Source organism: Clarias gariepinus, chromosome 8 (genome assembly GCF_024256425.1).
Source record: "Clarias gariepinus isolate MV-2021 ecotype Netherlands chromosome 8, CGAR_prim_01v2, whole genome shotgun sequence".
Taxonomy (NCBI): domain Eukaryota; kingdom Metazoa; phylum Chordata; class Actinopteri; order Siluriformes; family Clariidae; genus Clarias; species Clarias gariepinus.
Window position 1 is genome coordinate 38,296,516 of NC_071107.1, and position 20,531 is coordinate 38,317,046.

General features: G+C 44.4%; 1 protein-coding gene across 1 annotated transcript; it reads left to right on the forward strand.

The window, feature by feature from the left end:
- Positions 1-400: 400 nt before the first annotated feature.
- On the forward strand, positions 401-3,302 carry LOC128528516 (transmembrane protein 121). Its single transcript, XM_053501383.1, has 2 exons — positions 401-604; positions 2,064-3,302. The coding sequence occupies exon 2, from the start codon at positions 2,113-2,115 to the stop codon at positions 3,082-3,084; it is 972 nt and encodes a 323-aa protein (XP_053357358.1). The 5' UTR covers positions 401-604; positions 2,064-2,112; the 3' UTR covers positions 3,085-3,302.
- The last annotated feature ends 17,229 nt before the right edge of the window (positions 3,303-20,531 follow it).

A 20,531-nucleotide genomic window follows, 5' to 3' on the forward strand; every position in this document is an offset into this window, starting at 1 on the left:
TAACAAGAGAGTCATCTGTTCTGTCTAGGACTCTCTCTCTCTCTCTCTTTCTTGCTTTTTCTTCCCCTTCCCCCACTCCCCTCTATTTCACTGCACTGCTATTTTCAAGCAATCGAGCGAGGGAGAGAGAGGAAGATGGAAAGAAGGAGATAGGAAAAGAGAGAGGGGAATGAGTGTAAGGATCCTCTGCTCTAGAAGGCTGGCTAGAACGAACACACACACACACACACACACACACACTGTGTTGCGGTGCTATTGAGCTCGGAAGAAGAGCGCTGGATACGGCCAGGACACACACGTGGAGGTTGTGGGTCTAACAGTCATCTGTATTTTTAGTGAGCTGTGTGTGTGTGTGTGTGTGTGTGTGTGTGTGTGTGTGTTTAACACAGTAGATGTAAACACTCTGTGATGGAGGTCTCGCTGCGTCTCCTTCTTCTGTGCTGATCTCAGTGGATTATTGCAAAGACGTTGTGGAATTTAACTCGTGAAACTTTGTGTGTCCGCACGTGTATTTGCGTCCGCGCCTGTGTGAGACAATATCTCATTGATAGATCCTGCAGGAATGCTGATGACTCGAGACGGGAAAATGTGAATCAGACGTAGAGTGAGTTTTATTCATACATTTATTCATGTGATACAGACATAATCTGTGTTCTCCTCTCTTTCTTCTTTCTGTCTCCTTATCGCCGCCTTCTCCTCTCTCTGTCTCTTCTCCATCTTCTCCTCTCTGTTTCCTCTACATCTCCTCTTCCTCAGGCTCTTCCTCTCTGTCTCCTCATCGCCGCCTCCTCTCTATCTCATTTCCTTCTTCCTTGTCTCCTTCTCTATGTCATTTCTTCGTCTCCTCCTCTCTGTCTCCTCTCCATCTTCTCCTTTGTGTCTCCTCTCCAACTCCATCTTTCCATCTTCTCCTCTGGATCTCTCCGTCATCTCCCTGCTGTACCCTTTTTTGTCTCATCTCCATCTCCTCCTTCCTGTCTCCTCTTTGTCTCTCCTTGTCTCCTCACTGTCTCCTCCTCTCTGTTTCCTCTCCATTGCCTCCTTTCCTTCTCCTTCATGTCTCCGCCTCCTCCTCTCTGTTCCCCCTCTATCTTCTCCTCCTCTGTCTCCTCCTCTCTGTTTCTTCTCCATCTCCTCCGCTCTGTCTCCTCTCCATCTCCTCCACCTCTGTCTCCTTCTCTCTGTCTCCTCTCTATCTCCTCCTTTTTATTCCCTCCCTGTCTCCTGATAGTCTCCTCCTCCGTGTCTCCTCTCCAACTCCCCCTCTGTCATCTCCTCTAAGTCCTACCTGTCTCCTTCTTTGTCTTATCTTCATCTCTTCCTTCTTGTCTCCTCTTTGTCTCTCTGTCTTTTCTTCTTCTCTTTCTCTGTCTTCTCCTTTCCATCTGCTCTTAGTCTCCTCTCAGTCTCCTTGTCTCCTCTCCATCTCCTCTTCTGTGTCTCCTCTCCAACTTCTCTGTGTCTCTCCCCTCTGTCTCATTATCTTTGTCTTATCATATCCTCCTGTCTCATTCTCTCCATCTTCTCCTTTATGTCTCCTCCTATTGTGTTGTGTTCTCCTCATCTGTCCCATTCTGTGTCCTTTTCTCTATTACCTTCTCTCTTTGTTCTCCTCCTTTCTATCTCCTCTCTGTCTCTTCCTCTCTGTGTTGTGTTCTCCATCTCCTCCTCTCTGTCTCCAACTCTGTCCCCACTCCGTTTCCTCTCTGTCTTTTCCTCTCAGTCTCCTTCTTGTTTCTGGTGATGATGAGTTACTGCTGACACTCTGGAGCTGAAAATTTGATTTTTTTCTTCCTTTAAGTTAATAAGAGAAGAAAACCGTAGCTTGCAGTAAAACTCCCCTGTGCTGGAGGTGTGTGTGAGATTGCAGCTCCAGATTTACCTCTGACTCTTGTCCAGTGCTCACACTGGAGACTCCTTACACTGATATCACACTCTCACCTTTACTTTAGGAAATCTTCACTGGGTCAGCAGTTATACACGACTTTAATAATTCAGCTTGTGTCTCTTCCTTCAGACAGAATGAGGTCACTCTGTATTTTTTCTCTGTTTTTGAACTTTAGTGTCAGTCTGAACAACCTGAACTGACCAATCAGGGGCCTTGGCATCAGGATGGCTCCGCCCCCTCCCACCAATGCTCCACACGTGTGTTTATCATGTGTGGTGATCATGAGTAGCATGGCGCTGATGGATGTGTACCTGGTGGAGCAGAACCATGGGCCACGTAAGATCGGTGTGTTTATCGTAGTGAGTGTGGGTGACGTGTGCTTCCTCATCGCGCTGCGCTACGTTGCCGTCTGGGTCGGAACCGAGCTCAGGACCGCAAAACGTGGATACGCCATGATTCTTTGGTTCCTCTACATTTTTGTTTTGGAGATCAAAGTCTACTTCATCTACCAGAACTATAAATCGGACCGGAAGAGTCTGGATGCTCTGACCCGTAAAGCTTTAACGCTGCTCCTCTCTGTGTGCGTCCCTGTGTTGTTCATCATCCTCGTCGCCGTGGATCACATGGAGTATGTCAGGGCTTTCAGGAAAAAGGAGGAGATACGGAACCGGCTCTTCTGGGTGGTGGTGGACCTCCTGGACGTTTTGGACATCCAGGCCAATCTGTGGGAGCCACAGAAGAAAGGCTTTCCACTGTGGGCTGAGGGCTTGATGTTCTTCTACTGCTACATCCTGCTGCTGGTGCTACCATGTGTTAGCCTCAGTGAGATTAGCATGCAGGGAGTCAACATCAGCCCGCACAAGATGATGCTCTACCCCATCCTGAGCCTCATCACCATCAACATCATCACCATCTTCATTCGAGGAGGAAACATGCTGCTGTACAAAGACAGCCGTGTGTCAGGGATCCTCATGGGGAAGAACGTTCTGGCCATCATGATGAAGATGTGCAGCTTTGTACAATATAGGAAACAGCTGCAGAGCGCTACCCTCAGCGCTAACACTCCCCCTTCTGCTGCTCCTCCTGCTCCTTCTGCAGCAGCCTTCAGCGTCGAGCTGCACAAAAACTCACTGACTCACTGTCGAAATGTTCCTCAAACAACCCTGCCTGAACTTGCTGCATCTGAACACACATGACACACACACAAATTGGGGACTTCTAAAACACTCTGTACTTATGATGATGATGGTGGTGGCATCATCCTTTTTAGACTGTGGGTCTAGTGTGATGTTTAACTTGGTCATATCTGATGGGAGGGGCTTAAATTGGTCAAGAGGCAGGGCTTAAGTGTGATAGTTGATGGGGTTTAAATGTGACAGTGGTGGGACTCAACGCTGACTGTGGGTGGAGCTTACAGTATGCTTGGCAGTGGGTACACAGTAAATGGTTACTATTGTTACAAAACATTTATTTTTCCTAATGATTTTTGACACATTTTAATGTCTCAGTGTTTTTGTTGTCATGAAAATAAATACAAAACTTTTAGAACTTTAAGGTCTTTTGGTCAGTTTGAGGTTCTGGAAGGTTTGCAGTTTGAGAAGCAGAGCAGAGTCTTTATTTATATTCCTCAAAGAAATGAAGCAGCAGTACTGTGACAGGGTTGCACATAGTACTCATTAGGAACACAGAGTCAGTGCACAGGTATGAGGAATGCTCACCATCAGTAGCCAATGAACACAGAGAAGGCAGGTTCAAGGGCAGGATACAGGAAATGAAAGGAAATTCAAAATTCAAGCTGGTGGCATTGTACCTGCTGTTTTCTATCCCACATCCTTGTGTGATGGTTTATTTTTCTTCTTTTTCTTGAGGGTGTGCTCTTGCTTTTGTGAGGGTCGTGCTGAGAGTTATGTGTTCAGTTGGCCCTCAGTGGGAGTGACGTGTTGTGTAATGTATGATCCCACATCTGTCAGTCGTTAAGTTTATGTGTGTAAGATCTGCCATTCCATCATCTGCAGAAGCCGGTGGGTCGGTGTATACTTCCAGTCTATCCAGTGTACACACAAAGTCAGTCCAGTCTGTACACGCCTACTCTGTCCAGTGAACATTCCCACTCTGTCCTGTGTTAACGCCAAGTCTGTCCGGTGGACCCCCTGACTCTGTTTGGTGTACACTTCCACTCTGTCTAGTGTAAACTCCCAGTATGTCTTGTGTACACGCCCACTCTGTCCAATGTACATGCCCAGTCTGTCCAGTGGATACACAGTCTGTGTGTATCCACTGGACAGACTGGGCATGCAATGTACATGCCCAGTCTGTCCAGTGGATACACAGTGCCCAGTCTGTCCAGTGGATACACAGTCTGTCTAGTGGACATGCCCGCTCTATCAAGTAGACACACCCGCTCTGTCCAATGGATACTCTCACTCTGTCCAGTGTCCACACCCACTCCCAGTCTCTGCTGTGTACACGCCCATTCTGAGCAGTGTACATGCCCAGTCTGTCCAAAATTCAAATTCAAATTCAAATTTTATTTGTCACATACACAGTCATATACAGTATGATATAAAATGAAATGCTTCTACAACTGCTGATGACCTAAACATCCAAAAGAAAAGTTTTAGTATGAAATAACAGAATTTTTAAAAAATAAATTAGAAATATAGAAAAATATAGAAAAAAAATTTAGCTGTAAAAAAGACTTTTCACATAACGTGCAAATATTAAAATAATAAAAAATAAAATAGTAGAATAAAAATAGAAAAATTGAAATATAATACAAAATAATAAAATAATATGGACAAGTTGAAGTGGAATGTAAAGACCATGTCCAGTTATGGGCAAGACAATGTGCAAACTGTGCAGTTTATTGTGCAAGGTCGCAGTCCATAGTTTGCAGATTAGAATGTTAAGTCCTATGTGGTGTTGTGATTGAGAGTCTGTATATCCTGCGGGAAGAAGCTCCTCCTCAGTCTCTCTGTGTTGGCCTTCAGGGAGCGGAATCGCTTTCCTGACCGCAACCGAGAGAACAGTCCATTATTGGGGTGGTTGAGGTCCTTTACAGTTTTCCTGGCCTTGGTCCAGCTTCCTTGTTGTAGATTGAGTGCAGGTCAGGGATCTTGGTGCAGATGAGACACTCAGCTGATCGTTCTACCCTCTGTAGAGCTTGTCTGTCCTGCATGGTGCTGTTCCCAAACCAGGTCGTGATGTATCCCGTTAGGCCCTCTATGCAATTGTCATTGCCGCAAAGCAGCTTTACCCAATCAAAATAATTATTTAAGTTTGTATGAAATGTGAATTTGTATGAATCAAAATGGTCAGTTTGTCCCTGGTGAGCGACCGAGGGCAACAGTGGCAAGGAAAAACTCCCTGAGATGGTAATAGGAAGAAACCTTGAGAGGAACCAGACTCAACAGGGAACCCATCCTCATAAATGATCTGCATTTATACAGTGTGTAGGGAGGCAGTTCAGCTATAATAGCTGATGTTAATTGATGTTAATATAGAGTCCAGGTAGTTATTGAAGACCCAGGTAGACTTTTAAGAAGTTCCAGTCCTGAACTATCGAACTGTCAAGTCTCCAGAGAAACAGTTGCCAACACCAGTTAAGGCCAGAACCATTTTCTAGGTAGAGAGAATCATCCCCAGACACCAGACGAATCCCAGAGAGACACACGGGGCATCCATGTGACAAGATCTTCAGCCAGAAGCGGGGCACCAGGATGGGTCAGACAGGTCCGGAGGGCAGAGGGAGTCTGGATCACTGGCAGCTCGGGAACGACATGTGTAGCTCGACAGAAAGAGAGAAAGAGTGAAAGGGGGAGACAGGAGAAGAGAGGAAAGAGAAAGAGGGGAGGAAAGATAAGAAGAGGAGAGATGGCAGTTAGGTATGGTCACAGTCCCTCAGTGTATAATGTGAATGTATATTAACTGTAGAGTGCAAGCAGAGACTCCGGCAGGACTAACTATGACAGCATAACTAAAAGGGAGAGCCAGAAGGAAACACAAACATGAGGGGGAACTGAGATGTAAAGCAAACAATCACCTCACCGTCAGCAAACCTGAGTGATCAATGAGAGTGAGGAAGACAGCATCCAAACATACCAGTTTACCATAATACTCTACGTCCATGAGTCCCCCAGATCTGCTCCTTTACCTATGGCAAATCTATTTATAAAAATGCTTGGCTAAATAAATAGGTTTTTAGCCTGGACTTAAACACTGAGACTGTGTCTGAGTCCCGAACACTATTTGGAAGACTATTCCATAATTTTGGGGCTTTGTAAGAAAAAGCTCTGCCCCCAGCTGTATTTTTCATAATACGCGGTACTGACAAGCAGCCTGCATCCTTTGATCGAAGTAGGCGTGGCGGATCGTAAGACACTAGCAGTTCGCTCAGGTACTGCGGCGCGAGACCATTTGATGCTTTATATGTCAAGAGTAGTATTTTAAAATCAATGCGAAATTTCACAGGGAGCCAATGAAGTGAAGATAAGATAGGGGTGATGTGCTCATATCTTCTGGTTCTAGTGAGGACTCTCGCTGCTGCATTCTGGACTAGCTGAAGCTTATTTATGCATCTAGCTGAACAACCAGACAGTAAGGCATTACAATAGTCGTAAGGCATTACAAACGTTGGTAGTGGCCACGCAGTCATAGGTGTACAATGAGTTCAGCAGGGGGCTTCAGTGCTGAGTGTGAGGGAGGCTGAGGGCCTGTCCACACGGAGACGCGTTTCGCTGTATACGTATACATTTTTATCGTCCACACGGATCCGGCATTTTAGGAGACTGAAACCGCTATTTTTTGAAACCGGGTCCCAAAGTGGATAAATCTGAAAACGACACCCTTGCGTCTTCGTGTGTACGGCCAATCCGTATATTTTGTGAAACAATGATGTCATCACATCACGTGTCGGCTGCGTCACACGTAACAGCAACAACAATAATGGCGGACTACATGATTGTGTTCGTGTTGCTACAAAGCCTACTAGCTTTATTACAGCAAAATCTATTGTTTCTATGCAACTGTTATGAGCAACAAGCGATAATGGACAACACCATCTTGGTTCGTATACAGCGTGCAAGGTTATGCGCATGCTCAAAGTCTTCTTCTCCGTGTATAGTGTATCTCTATGGCAGAAGTACAGCGCCCCATACTGGTCTGGCATATATACTACACCGTTTTCAGTGGTTTCGTGTGTACGCAGATATTTCTTGAGTCGACGCCGTGTTCACGCAAAAAAAATTATCGGACAGGGAATGCCCCGGCTTCGTGTGGACGGAGTCTGAGACATGTCCGCCCATCCTTACTGCCTGTGGTCTGCCAGTTAGGAAATCCACTGACACAGAGATGGGCTGCGTCCCAGGTGTTCCAGTGTTGACATTCTCTTACTGTCTGCAGTCGTTAGCATTAGCTTTAGCATTAGCATTAATTTTTGCATTAGTATCATTGGCTGCAGCCTCGAAGCGAGCGTAGAAGGTGTTTAGGTTGTCTGCCAGATACACGCCCTCTCTTTGTCCAGTATCCATGGCCAGGCTGTCCAGTGTCCAAGCCCAGGCTGTCCAGTGGACATGCTCACTCTGAGCAGTGGGCATTCCCAGTATGTCCAGTGTCCACACCCAGTATGTTCAGACTCTCTGTGTTAGGTACTGAATAACTGGGTAAGTATTTCATTAAAGGCAAAAATTTTAAATCAGAATGTGATCTGTAACACACAACGGATAAAGAGCAGTGCTGTAACCTCACTAAGAACAAAAATATAATCTAGACAACTCATCAGCCCCACTGAACACATTGTCTTTTCATATCAGTCTGTACAACACATGAGGGGCAGAGTTTTACTGTGTATGTGAATCTTCTCTGTCCATCTTGGGTCCACACACCTCACAGTACTTTTTTTTTTGTTGCTGGCCGCAACCTAGAATAATAGGCCCAGGGTTGTAAAATAGGGGGAGGCGGTGCACCCACTTATCTCACACAGTCCTGGTGGCAGCTAGATTGTCTTTCTGAAGTCAAGCTAGTCTGTCATCTTGTTTATAAAAGTGGATAATCCTGGAAATTGTAGGGAGGTTTTCCAGGGACATCATTGCATGGAAATGTTCTCTGCCAGTTTCTGCCTCCTACCAGGATTTTGTGGATCCCCCCTTTAGACCTAAAAACTCCAGCTAGGATAAGAACCTCAAAATGCGCATGTGAATGGGTTTGGTCCATCACATTTCCCCTCATTCCAAAAAATAGGCCATCCTTCTAAATTATGGTAATCCAGAATTTTTTTTCTGGATAGAATCTGGGACGAAAAGCTCAAAAGAAAATTTGATGTTCTGCACATGAGAAACGGCCATCCCTGTTGGCCACATTGGCCGCCATGCATTGTGGCTCATTTCTTGGGCAAGAAATTCAAATTCAAATTCAAATTTTGTTTGTCACATACACAGTCATACACAGTACGAAATGTAGTGAAATGCTTACACGACCGCCAGTGACCTTAAAAAGAGAATTAAAGCTTATAATAAGTAATAAATATGAATAAAAGAAATATGATAGAAAATTTAAATAAAAAATAAAATTAAAATTAAACTAGGAAAAATATAACTAAAAATAGAAATATGCTGTACGAAAATAGAAATATACTGTACAAATAGAAATATACTGTACAAGAAAATTTAAGAAATTGTGAAATTTTAATATTTTTTGGAGAAAGATGGTGTGCAAATACGCATAGGAAAAAAGTGACTTTGTGCAATGGTTATTAAAGTGTCTTTGTGCAATGGTCCAGAATGTAAACGTAAACATGTAGTGTAGATGTAAAAGTAAATGTGCGTGGAATTGTCCGTGGAACTGTCCATAGTGTCCATGGATGTATAAAGATGGATTGATTGATTGTGAAAAGATTGTGTTAGTTTTGCATAGTGGTGTGGTTGAGAGACCTTATGGCCTGCGGGAAGAAGCTCCTCCTCAGTCTCTCTGTGTTGGCCCTCAGGGAGCGGAATTGCTTTCCAGATCGCAACAGAGTGAACAGTCCATTGTTGGGGTGGCTGAGGTCCTTCACGATCTTCCTGGTCTTGGTCCAGCACCGCTTGGTGTAGATTGAGTGCAGGTCAGGGAGCTCGGTGTGGATGATGCGCTCAGCTGATCGCACCACCCTCTGTAGAGCTCATCTGTCCTGCATGGTGCTGTTCCTGAACCAGGTCGTGATGTTTCCCATCAGGATGCTCTCTATGGTGCAGGAGTAGAACTTCCTGAGCACCTTGTAGGGCAGTCTGATGTCTCTCAAGCGTCTGAGGTGGTAGAGACGCTGCCGGGCCTTTTTCACCACGGTGTTGATGTGACAGGACCATGACAGGTCCTGCGTGATGTGAACACAGAGGTATCGGAAGCTGTCCACTCTCTCCACTGGGCTCCTGTTGATGATGGGGGTCTGGTAGTTCCTCTCCTGCTTTGTACAGAAGTCCACTATCAGCTCCTTTGTCTTGTGATGTTCAGGAGGAGATTGTTTCTCTGGCACCAGTTCTCCAGATTTCCAACCTCCTCCAGGTAGGCCGTCTCATTCAATTTCACCATTTTTTGACATCCATATTTTTTTCACTTGCTAACCGCTGATGGGCTTCTGTTTCTAGCGCTGGCTGTTAATGGCCTGGTTCTGCGTCTCGTCTTAGTTTTGGAACTAGCTGATGCTCAGTCTCAACCTTTTCCTTAAAGTCACTGTCAGACTCTGAATGTTCAGAAATATAAACCTCTTCCTCTACACCAGTGCTTCTCAACTGGTTTGGCCATGGGACCCATTTTTACATGGTCATCAAGCCGTAACCCAAATTTTTAGGAACTATAATATAATTTAAGGAATTCCAATTAATTTGTATTTATTTGTTAACATACACAAGTAGTGACAGATAAATCACCAAGACTTACAAATAAACAATATTTTATTTCTGTCATTTAACAAAATGTATCAAATTATAGAAATATTACAAAGTAAAAACGACAAGTACTGTAAACAGTGGTTAGGAAAGGTTCAGTTACCATGAACTAAACTGAACTGTTAATAAAACATTAACACTGATCCTGTTGAACAGAACAAACCAGCAAGTTACAGTAAAATAATTAAAATAATTATAACCATTTGAACATCTAATATGATAGCAATTATAAACATCTGTTTCACTTAACAGTTTTTTGGGAAGCTAATGAGATAACTGAGGATGTGCTTTCCTCCTGATAAGAGTTTCAAAGTCTGGGGTGATGGTAGACAGTGCTACCCGAATATCGTGCTCTATGTCCAACCTGTTCCGCACAGGGTGTTGTTAGTGAAAATGTTTTTTGATATATACGCTTTTCACAGAAAATGAGCCAAAGCCAATGAGTTTGAGTTTGAAAAAAAAAAAATGAATTGTATAATTTTTCTTTTGATAAAAAATGAAAACGGGAACAACAGACCCGAACACCACACAAGGGTTAATTATGATTCTTTTAATAGTTAAAACCTAATGACATCATCATCTTGTCCCTGCTGACCGTGCCATTCCTGATGTGTTCCCCCTGTGTTTGCTGCTAAAATGTGCTCCACGCTCCTGGGAAGGCTGTACACTAGGTGTTAGTGCATTGCTGTGTGGAGTGTGTTATGCCCCAGCACACACAGACGTGCTGTACAGAGTTTGTGTAACAGTTTGAGAAAGAAACAAACATGGGTGTAATGGTCAGAGGTGCACATATTTTTGGCTGTGTAACCAAGCTCATTTCACCAAGTGAAGAAGTGTAGTGATGAGGCGTGGAGTGTGTAACTGCGGATGTGGAGCTAGCGTTACATCGACCTCCATTAACCTTCCACTAATCATCATATTCTGTACAGTCAATCAGTACACACACACACACACACACACACACAACGCTCAATGTACGCTCATAGTCCATTGTAACCAGATAAAGTGTGTGTGTTAGCTGATCATTAACAGCTAACGAGCAGCCACAAGTGCGGTCGCTAAGATTCCACACACTCCATGAACACGGAACTGTAAAGGAATTTATGTTACCCGGTTTGATCAGACTCTGTGTGTGTGTGTGTTGTGTGTGTGTGAGATGCTCTGATTAGATTGAGATTGATCACGTCTGCTGTTGGCGTGACGGCGTCCTCCTGAGGGTGTTTAAATGAAACGGGAATGCAGCCAGCGTCTCTGCGCTAATCTGCAGTTAAAGGCTAATTACTAATACGCCTCCGTGTGGCTAAAGCCGTTCATCAGAGAAAGTGCTGCTGTAAATCCCTCGCTCTCTGCTGGAAGGAAAGAAACAGATGGAGAGCTGATTAATCTCACTCCACCATCAGAATGTTAAGCGAGATTACGCTCCTCACACGGCCCCAGGTGAGACGTGGGGGGGGGGGGGGTGGGGGGATGAGCCGAAGGGCGCTGATGTCACACAGAGGGGAGGGAAGCACAGTGATGATGTAACACTTTGGGGGGGGAGGGGGTTTGGGGAGAGGTCAGTGAAAACACACACACACACACACTGTAGTGTTTCCCTTACACTCCTGCGGTATTCCTTTATGTGCAGGTTTATATTGATGCGCTTGTTTCCATAGTAACGGCTCATACTCAGGGACGTGTAGAGCGCACGCTCCGCTAGTGATAAACAGATTAATATAATCACTGATGTGGTGAAGTTTACTCTCATAAGAGGTGTGTTTGTGTGTGTGTGTGTGTGTGTGTGTGTGTGTGTGTGTGTGTGTGTAAGTGTGTGTAAGGAGTCTCCAGTGAGAGTGCTGTGTTACACACTGCTCTCCTATTTCTCACACACACGTCTCGTTAACTTCCTCATTAATATTTAGCAGCTGGTGATTTTTGTTTTTGTGTGCGTTTTTCTCTTTATGATGTGCAGACTGGATCTGTGTGTGTGTGTGTGTGTGTGTGTGTGTGCGTGTATGTACAAGCCTCAGTCTTCTCGCACAAACCAACACAATAAGCTGGATGTCTCCGGGAACAATTTCTGACCTCATTAATCTCATTAATATGCGAGTATGCAAACAAAGAGCTGGTGTTGTTTTGGGGTTTTATTAAAGCTCAGAGATGATTAACAACACTGCTCAGGATCCTATTCTGTCTGTGTCACTGACGCCCTCAACACACACACACACACCTGTCAGAAGCACTGTTTACATTTAAACAACACAATAAATCAGAATTAAACTTTTGAAGAAAGCTTTTACATTTTTTTTTCTACCTGAATCATTTCTAATGTCGGTGGCACGGTGGTGTCGTCTTGCTCCTCCAGGGTCTGATTCTGGTCTCTGTGTGCATGATCTCCCCATGCTTGGTGGGTTTCCTCCCACAGTCCAACGATTTGCAGGTTAGATTAATTGGCATTCCAAAATTGCTCTAAGTGTGTGAATGAGTGTGTGTATGTGTGTGTGCCCTGTGATGGATTGGCACCCTGTCCAGGGTGTACCCTGCCTCGTGCCCTAAGTCTCCTTGGTTAGGCTCCAGGCCCGCGCAACCCCGAATACAGGATAAAGCGCTATAGATGATGAGTCATGAGTGAGTCATTTATAAAGTCAAAGCCCCGCCGTCAGACTTTAGGCCATGTCACTTGCGGAATGTTGTTTTTTCTGTTCATTTAAATTCCTCCTGATTAAACACAGCCAGACTCAGAGTCATAAACCCCACTGTCCCTGTGCATGATTCATCACACTGCTGTGTGTGTGTGTGTGTGTGTGTGAGAGAGAGAGAGAGAGTGTGTGTGTGTGTGTGTGTGTGTGTATTAGTGATCTTTGCTTCTTTAGTTGTGTTGCTGTGTGTGTTGGTCTAAATCAGCTTGGCTGTGTCCCAATCCACCCACAGATCACACCACTCATAAACCCTCCACCTCTCCGTCCATCACATCAATTACCCACAATGCCTCGGGGTCTCTCTCTCTCTCTCTCTCTCACACACACACACACACACACACACAACACACACATACTATGGTTTTATTTTTCTCAGCCCTTTGTACCCAGCAGTGTTTCAGCTTCATCCAGTATAAAGTATTATGTTTTTTATGCTTTATTGAAGCTGAATGTTCTTTAACTCGCTCATATTCACTACATGAGTGATGATAAAATTATCTAAAAAGCAGCAAAAGTGCTATTAAATTCACAAAGGTGTAATACACCAACGCCCAATGAAGCAGTTACCGTTTATACTCAAGAAATAAAAACATTTATCAGTAATTACATTATAACTGGCGTGAATTAATTTAACAGATTCAACAATGTCGCCTGCTGATGTCTAACCTCGTGATGCAGGAGTTGCAATTCAATTTTATTTGTACAGCACTTTTAACAATTGACATTGTCGCAAAGCAGCTTTACACAATCAAAAGAATTAAGTGTGTATGAGATGTGAGTGTGTGTGAATCAGAATGATCAGATCGTCCCTGATGAACGAGCTGAGTGTGACGGTGCTGAGGGAAAAACTCCCTGAGATGGTAATAGGAAGAAACCTTGAGAGGAACCAGACTCAACAGGGAACCCATCCTCATCTGGGTGATAACAGATAGCAGGGATTGATCTGCACCCATACTGTGTGTTAGGAGGCTGGAGGTTCAGGATAACAGAAGTTCATATTCAGTCCAGTTGGTTATTGGAGACTCAGGGAGACTGTAGGAAACTCCAGTCCTGAACTATCGAGTGACTAAAACACGAGCCCTCAGAGAACAGCTGTCTGCATCAGCCGAGGACAGGACCGTCATCAGTCACCACACGCATCCCAGATCACACAGGACATCCATGTGATGAGATCTCCAGCCAGAAGCGAGACACAAAAGACGAGTCAGACAGGTCCAGAGGACAGAGGGGGTCTGGATCACTGGCAGCTCAGGAGTGACATGTATAGCTCGACAGGAGGGAGAAGAGGAGAGAGCAGAGGAGAAGGAGAGATAACAGTTAGGTATGGTCACAGTCACACAATGTATAATGTGAATGTATATTTAGTGAAAGTATATTTATTTTTCAAATTAAAATGTTATTTGTCACATACACAGTCATACACAGTACGATATGCAGTGAAATGCTTACACGACTGCCAGTGACCTTAAAAAATAATAAAAGCTTGTGCATAAGAAAATAAATATAAATAAAAGATAAAAATAAAATTAACTTATAAAATATGCTGTACAAAGTAAAATATGCTATAATAAAAGAAATACGTCAAAATATAAAAAATTAACTGGTGAAATGTACTTTACAAATAAGAACAGAATATTAATATAAAAAAATATATATCACTATCTTCCTGGCCTTGGTCCAGCACCGCTTGCTGTAGATTGAGTGCAGGTCAGGGAGCTCGGTGCAGATGATGCGCTCAGCTGATCGCACCACCCTCTGTAGAGCTCGTCTGTCCTGCATGGTGCTGTTTCCAAACCAGGTTGATATATAGGTATAACTGTGTGTCATCCGCATAACAATGAAAACTCATTCCATGCTTACGAATTATGTTGCCCAGAGGAAGCATGTAAAAAGAAAAGAAGCAGTGGGCCTAAAAGTGAACCCTGTGGAACACCAAACTCCACTTGAGAACATGCAGAATGGTCACCATTTAGATCTACGAACTGATAACGATCAGTTAAATAGGATCTGTGCCACATGAGGGCCGTTCCCTTCTGTTATTGCTGGTACTATCTGCTTGAGAAGAAGTGTTGATATAGGATCTAATACACAGGTTGATGATTTTTAAAGAAGAGATTAGTGAAATTAGTTCCTTCTCTTCAAGGGGAGTAAAGTATTCTAGGTTCTGATGTGATTATGGTTAGTTTATCATCTGTATCAAATAAATTGTCTGGTTTCAAAGCCTGATTTTTTTGCCTAATATTTGTAATTTTTGTTATTTTCTATAAGAGTGAAGAGATACAACGATCTAGCAGCACTGAATAATTAAAGTGCATGTGTGGTCATTATAACAGGGAGTAAGTTTCATCTCTAATCATTTTCCTTTTAACTGGAGCTACATTATCTAAGGTATAAAGGAATGTTTAATCTATATATTCAGTCATCCGATCGAGTTCTGTGGAGTCAGATGGCGATCCAAGCCAAGTTGATAATTTTATGTGGTAGCACATTATTACTGGGCCAGGAGTAGCTCAGTGGTTAAGGCATTGGACTACGGTTCGGAAGATCCCAGGTTCAAACCCCACAACCACCAAGTTGCCACTGTTGGGCCCTTGAGCGCGGCCCTTAACCCTCAACTGCTCAGATGTGTAATGAGATAAAAATGTAAGTCGCTCTGGATAAGAGCGTCTGCCAAATGACTAAATGTAAATGTAAATGTACTATGACACACTTAAATTGAGACAAGACACTGTCGCCGTCACCCTTGGCTTGCTCACCAGAGACATTTCATTCATTCATCTCATTATTATCTAGACACATTTTTCTCACACAAACACAATTTATTATTATTATTTTATATTTTTTATTTATTTATTTTTTTATATATTTATTTTTATTTTATTTATTTTTCCTATTATTTTTTAAATTAATTTCTTTCATTTTTGTGAAGCTGCGTTGAAACAATGACCATTGTTAAAAACGCTTTACAAATAAAATTTTATTGAATTGAATTAAATGTGTGATTTGTGTAATTTGTGTCTCCTTCTGAAGTATACTCTCATCTCCACAGTCCTGAGCACAGTTTTGTTCAGCTCCAGATTGTTACCACAGGGCCAGTGTAGAATACTACTTCCTTTCTGTACACAACCTCATCACAATCAAGAGTAAGACCACTGATTGTCCTGTTATCTGTGAATTTTGGAACTATCAATGACAATGGTGGTGACATATAAGAGTGGAGGCAGAAGCACTCAGGTCGACTACATCTTGTGTCGACATTGTAATCTGAAAGAGATCAGTGACTGCAAAGTGTTGGTAGGGGAGAGTGTAGCCAGACAACACAGAATGGTGGTGTATAAAATAACCCTGGTGGTGAGGAAGGCAAAGAGGACAAAGGCAGAGCAGAGGACAAAGTGGTGGAAGCTGAGAAAGGAAGAATGTTGTGAAGTCTTTAGGGAGGAGGTGAGACAGACTATGGGTGGTCAGGAGGTGCTTTCAGTTGACTGGACAACTACAGCCAATGTGATCAGGGAGACAGGTACAGATGTTACTTATGCAGTATTCTGGTTTTACCGCCACGCCTCACGGTGGCAGCATTTGGGTTTGTGTGTTTGCTGGCTTCTACCGCTGAGTGGCGCTTTATAATTATAGACTGACGCCTCGAGTATTAGTTCATTCTCTCAAGGATTAATGAGCCGCGCTCCGTTAGAGCTGCACGTAGTAGCGGATAAAATCAAGTGGAACATTGTAGTTAAACAAATTCATAATCACAGTATTTAAATTACAGTATAAATTTACTGTAAAATTTAAATTAAATTAAATCTTATTAGGATCGAATTTAAGCAAAGGAAACGTTAACACAGTGAGCCTTCAGATTTTATTATGTGAAATTAGAAAAGCTATGCATGTATGATTTTTTTCATCTTAAATTTTGTGTTCTTTAAATTTGTAGTAAATTTATTAAATAAAATAAACAAAAATAAATGACCATAAAAATTACCAGGCCGTGCTACTGCGTCAGCAGATGTCGATGTGTTTTCGCGTTTTTATAAGAATTAAATGCAGTAGGCTGTTATGATCATCATAATGATCTTTAATAAATTATGAAAACATTTTAACAAATTACATTTTTACATACCCCCGTTGCGCTCTACCACCGCGGGCAAAAACCTTATAAAATACAAGTGAAACATTAAACGAATTTATCATCACAGTACTAAAATTACAGTACAATAGCCTTTATAAGATTTTACTTTTATTTAAGTGCACGCACAATGACGAGAAACCGTTATGAAGTTTAAAATAATGAAAGCAAACAGGGACATAAACAGCAAAAAGAACTATTATTTTACTTTTTATTATTATTATCATGTTATTGAATGATTATTTGAAACTGAAGCGTTTCGTGTAGATTCATACCACGAGTCATTTTATCATACAAAGATTATTACGTTGTGCTCGGACCACTAAGCGCCTGTGGATTCCAAAATTGACATTTTTACCGTTTTTTAATCACTGGAATGGTAGAGATAGAAAGTTTCCTTATCATAACACGCCTTGTATTGTTTTAATTTTAATGGGGCCAGCGGTAGCTCCGTGGTTAAGGCATTGGACTACGGTTCGGAGGATCCCAGGTTCAAACCCCACAACCACCAAGTTGCCACTGTTGGGCCCTTGAGCGCGGCCCTTAACCCTCAACTGCTCAGATGTGTAATGAGATAAAAATGTAAGTCTGGAAAAGAGCGTCTGCCAAACGCCTAAATGTAAATGTCTGCCAAACGCCTAAATGTAATCGCTCGATACACAACCATCTGAAATAAAGCGGCTCACATCAGCATGCGTTTCGCACAGCACGGCAAAGAAAGCGCTTATAACATATAAATGTGTTTGGTATATTTCTGGGAAAGAGAAATCTCTTATAAATCTCTCATATCGCATCTGACTTTGACTCAGCAAAGTAAAAGAGCGCACTCATTTTACATTCACTAAAAGGCTTATTCACAACCACATTTCAGCCATTCACACACATGCATTGTGCTGTGTTGTTTGTACACACTTTCACTTTTTATCTCCCCTTTGTTTAAAATGCTCCCAAAATGAGCCGACACGAGCAGCTTTTTTTCATTCAGAATATTCATCTAGATTAAAGAGAGGCGACACATACTTGCTGATTAAACACTGCATTTTTTAAAAGTAAAAAGTGCACGTAATGTGAGCAGCTTTAATTATTATTAATTAAATAATTTTTCAATGCTGGACATAAACAGCTAAAATCAAGATGATTATTTTTAAAATTATTATCATGTTCTTTTGCTGTTTGGGTTCAACGTTAAATGATTATTTGAAACTGAAGCGCCTCGTGTAGATTCATGCCACGAGTCATTTTATCATACAAAGATTATTACGTTGTGCTCGAGGCCACTTTTAAAATGTTCATTTTTACAGTTAAAAATAAAAAATGTTTTTACAAGCCCTTGAGCTGTTGTTTGTGCTATTTTCTTTATTAATAACAATAGACGGATAGAAACAGAGTCTGTCTAAACAAAATTAATTGCAGCCGTTTTGCAAAATGTCCCTTTGCGCCACCTGGCAGTCATTTCACACATTACTTTAAATTGCGACTGATTTATTTTATTTTGCTGCCGTTTGCCGCGACAGAGTCCGTGTCAGTCATAGACATTGCCCTTGAGTAACCACTGTAGGAGGGTACTTGGTGTATCATCAGGTAAGGTAAAAGTGGACAAGGAGACTTGATGTTGAAACGAGGAAGTCCAGGAGTGTATACAGGGAAAGAGGCTAGCTAAGAAGAAGTGGGACTCTGAGAGGACTGAAGAGAGGAGACAGGAGTACAGGGAGATGCAGCGTAAGGTGAAGTGGTGGCAAAGAGGTGGCAAAGGCCAAACAAAGAGCATATGAGGACTTGTATGCTAGATTGGATAGTAAGGAGGGTGAGGTGGATCTGTACAGGTTGGTGAGGCAGAAAGATAGAGATAGGAAGGATGTGCAGCAGGTTAGAGTGATTAAAGAGATGGAAACCATCTCGACAGACGACCATCATGCTTTGCGGGAGGGGTTATGATGTGTTCACCGTGTTGGGGAAAGGTGTTTGGGGTAGTGGCTTCGGCCAGGTTGTGTGTGTGTGTGGGTGATGTCTGTTTAGTGACTGTAGGATGTGCTGTTGCTCAATAAAGTACTCCCAGCCATTTTGCATTGGGCAGCCAGGAAGCTAACTTGTCTCTCCAAGTTCTGTTGAGCGGTAAAAACGCTACATTTGGTGTCAGAAGTGGGATGGAGAGTAACGGCTTAGAGCGCACCCCAGAGCAAGCAACAGCTCCGTGCGCCGTCAGCCGGCGAGGCGACCTGCAGCTGCACCTGCCGTCCTACAACGGCGCTATCACGCCCCACGCATTCATCGCCCAGGTGGAGCTAGCCGCTGACTTCGCGGGCTGGTCCCCGGCGGAAACAGCCGTCCGGGTGGCCCTCTCGCTGGAGGGCGAAGCACTCCGGGCGTTGGAAGACCTTCGTCCGGATGAGCGGAAGGACTGGGCGAAGTTGCGGGACTCGCTCCACTTCCGGTTTGGCGCGAATGACCGTAACGAGGCCGCGTGCGAGGAGCTGGCAACCCGCGTGCGGAGCGCCTCCGAGCCACTAGGGGCGTTCGCCATGGACCTGAGATCTCTCGCACGCCGGGGCTACCCGGAATTCGGGCCCGTCCAGCAGGAAGAGCTAGCACGGCGTGCGTTCCTGCGGGGAATTCGGCCGTCGCGGCTTCGCGAGCACATCCGGTTGGCGGCACCGGCTTCCCTGTTTGAGGCGCTGCGCGAAGCCGAGCGCGCAGAGCCCATCATGGCAGACCACCACGGCGAGAAAGCCGAGCGTTTTCCCGTGGCTCGGGGCCGCTCGGTAGTTGAACCTAGCCGGGGACAGGGCTACCCGTCGCGGCTAGGCCTCGACTTAGCCTCCGAGATTCCGCGACCACGCCGAGGCCAGGGACTGACGGATTACCGCTGCGACGTTCTCAGGCCTGAGGACAACGTACTCCAGCAGCCGTTAAAACTAGCCGAGGAGAAGCCGCCTCCTACAGCCGTCTTTGCTTCCCCAACGGCCGGGTTCAACTTCCGGTCAGGACGCGTAGGAAATCGCGCGGGTGTCTACGTGAACTGTGGCCTGGACAACGTTTCGCTACGGGCGCTTGTGGACACTGGCTCTACGGTTTCGCTGCTGCGCTGGGGAGTATTAGATCAAGGCGAGCGCGGTTGTATGCTGCCGGACCCGGCTGTGAGCATTCGCACCGTATCGGGAAGTTATTTGAAGATACGGGCCTGTCGCACGGTGCTAATACAAGTAGGTGCAATCATTCTTTCCCATCCGTTCTTTGTGGCAGACATCGAGGATGATTGTATCTTGGGTTTAGACATTTTGGAAAGGTGGGGTGCGGTACTGAATCTCGTGGACGGAACTCTGCGCGGTAATTTCGGGTTAGCCAGGTTGCTAGTGCCCAAAGCGCAGCCGGACGGGTTAGAAGCACGCACCAGGGGGGCGGAACTTCCGGTGGACGCGCCATGTAAACATCCGGTAGCCGACCGAGCTAGGATAATGGCCGAGCTAGTGCAGCGTAGCAGTGTAGGGCTTAGCCAGTCACAGACCGACACCGTGAAGTCCCTTTTGCACGAGTTCGCGGATATTTTCGCGGTAGATGAGCGCGAGTGCACACATACCAATCTGGTGCAGCACACGATCGATACGGGTAACGCAGCGCCTGTTCGGCTACATCCGAGACGCCTCCCGTTAGCTAAACGAGCTATCGCCGAGCAGAAGCTGCGCGAGATGGCCGACTCGGGCGTCATAGAGCCAGCGTCCGGACCGTGGTCGTCACCCGTTGTGCTCGTGCGTAAAAAGGACGAATCGTGGCGGTTTTGTGTGGACTATCGGCGGTTAAACGAGGTGACGCGTAAAGATTCTTATCCGTTACCGCGGATAGATGACGCGCTGGAGCACGTTGCGGGCTCGGCGTGGTTTAGCTCGTTGGATTTGCGTAGCGGGTATTGGCAAGTAGAGCTCGCCCCGGAA

Coding starts and splice junctions, on each gene's coding strand:
- LOC128528516 (XM_053501383.1), top strand. CDS start 2,113: ATGGCTCCGCCCCCTCCCACCAATGCTCCACACGTGTGTTTATCATGT.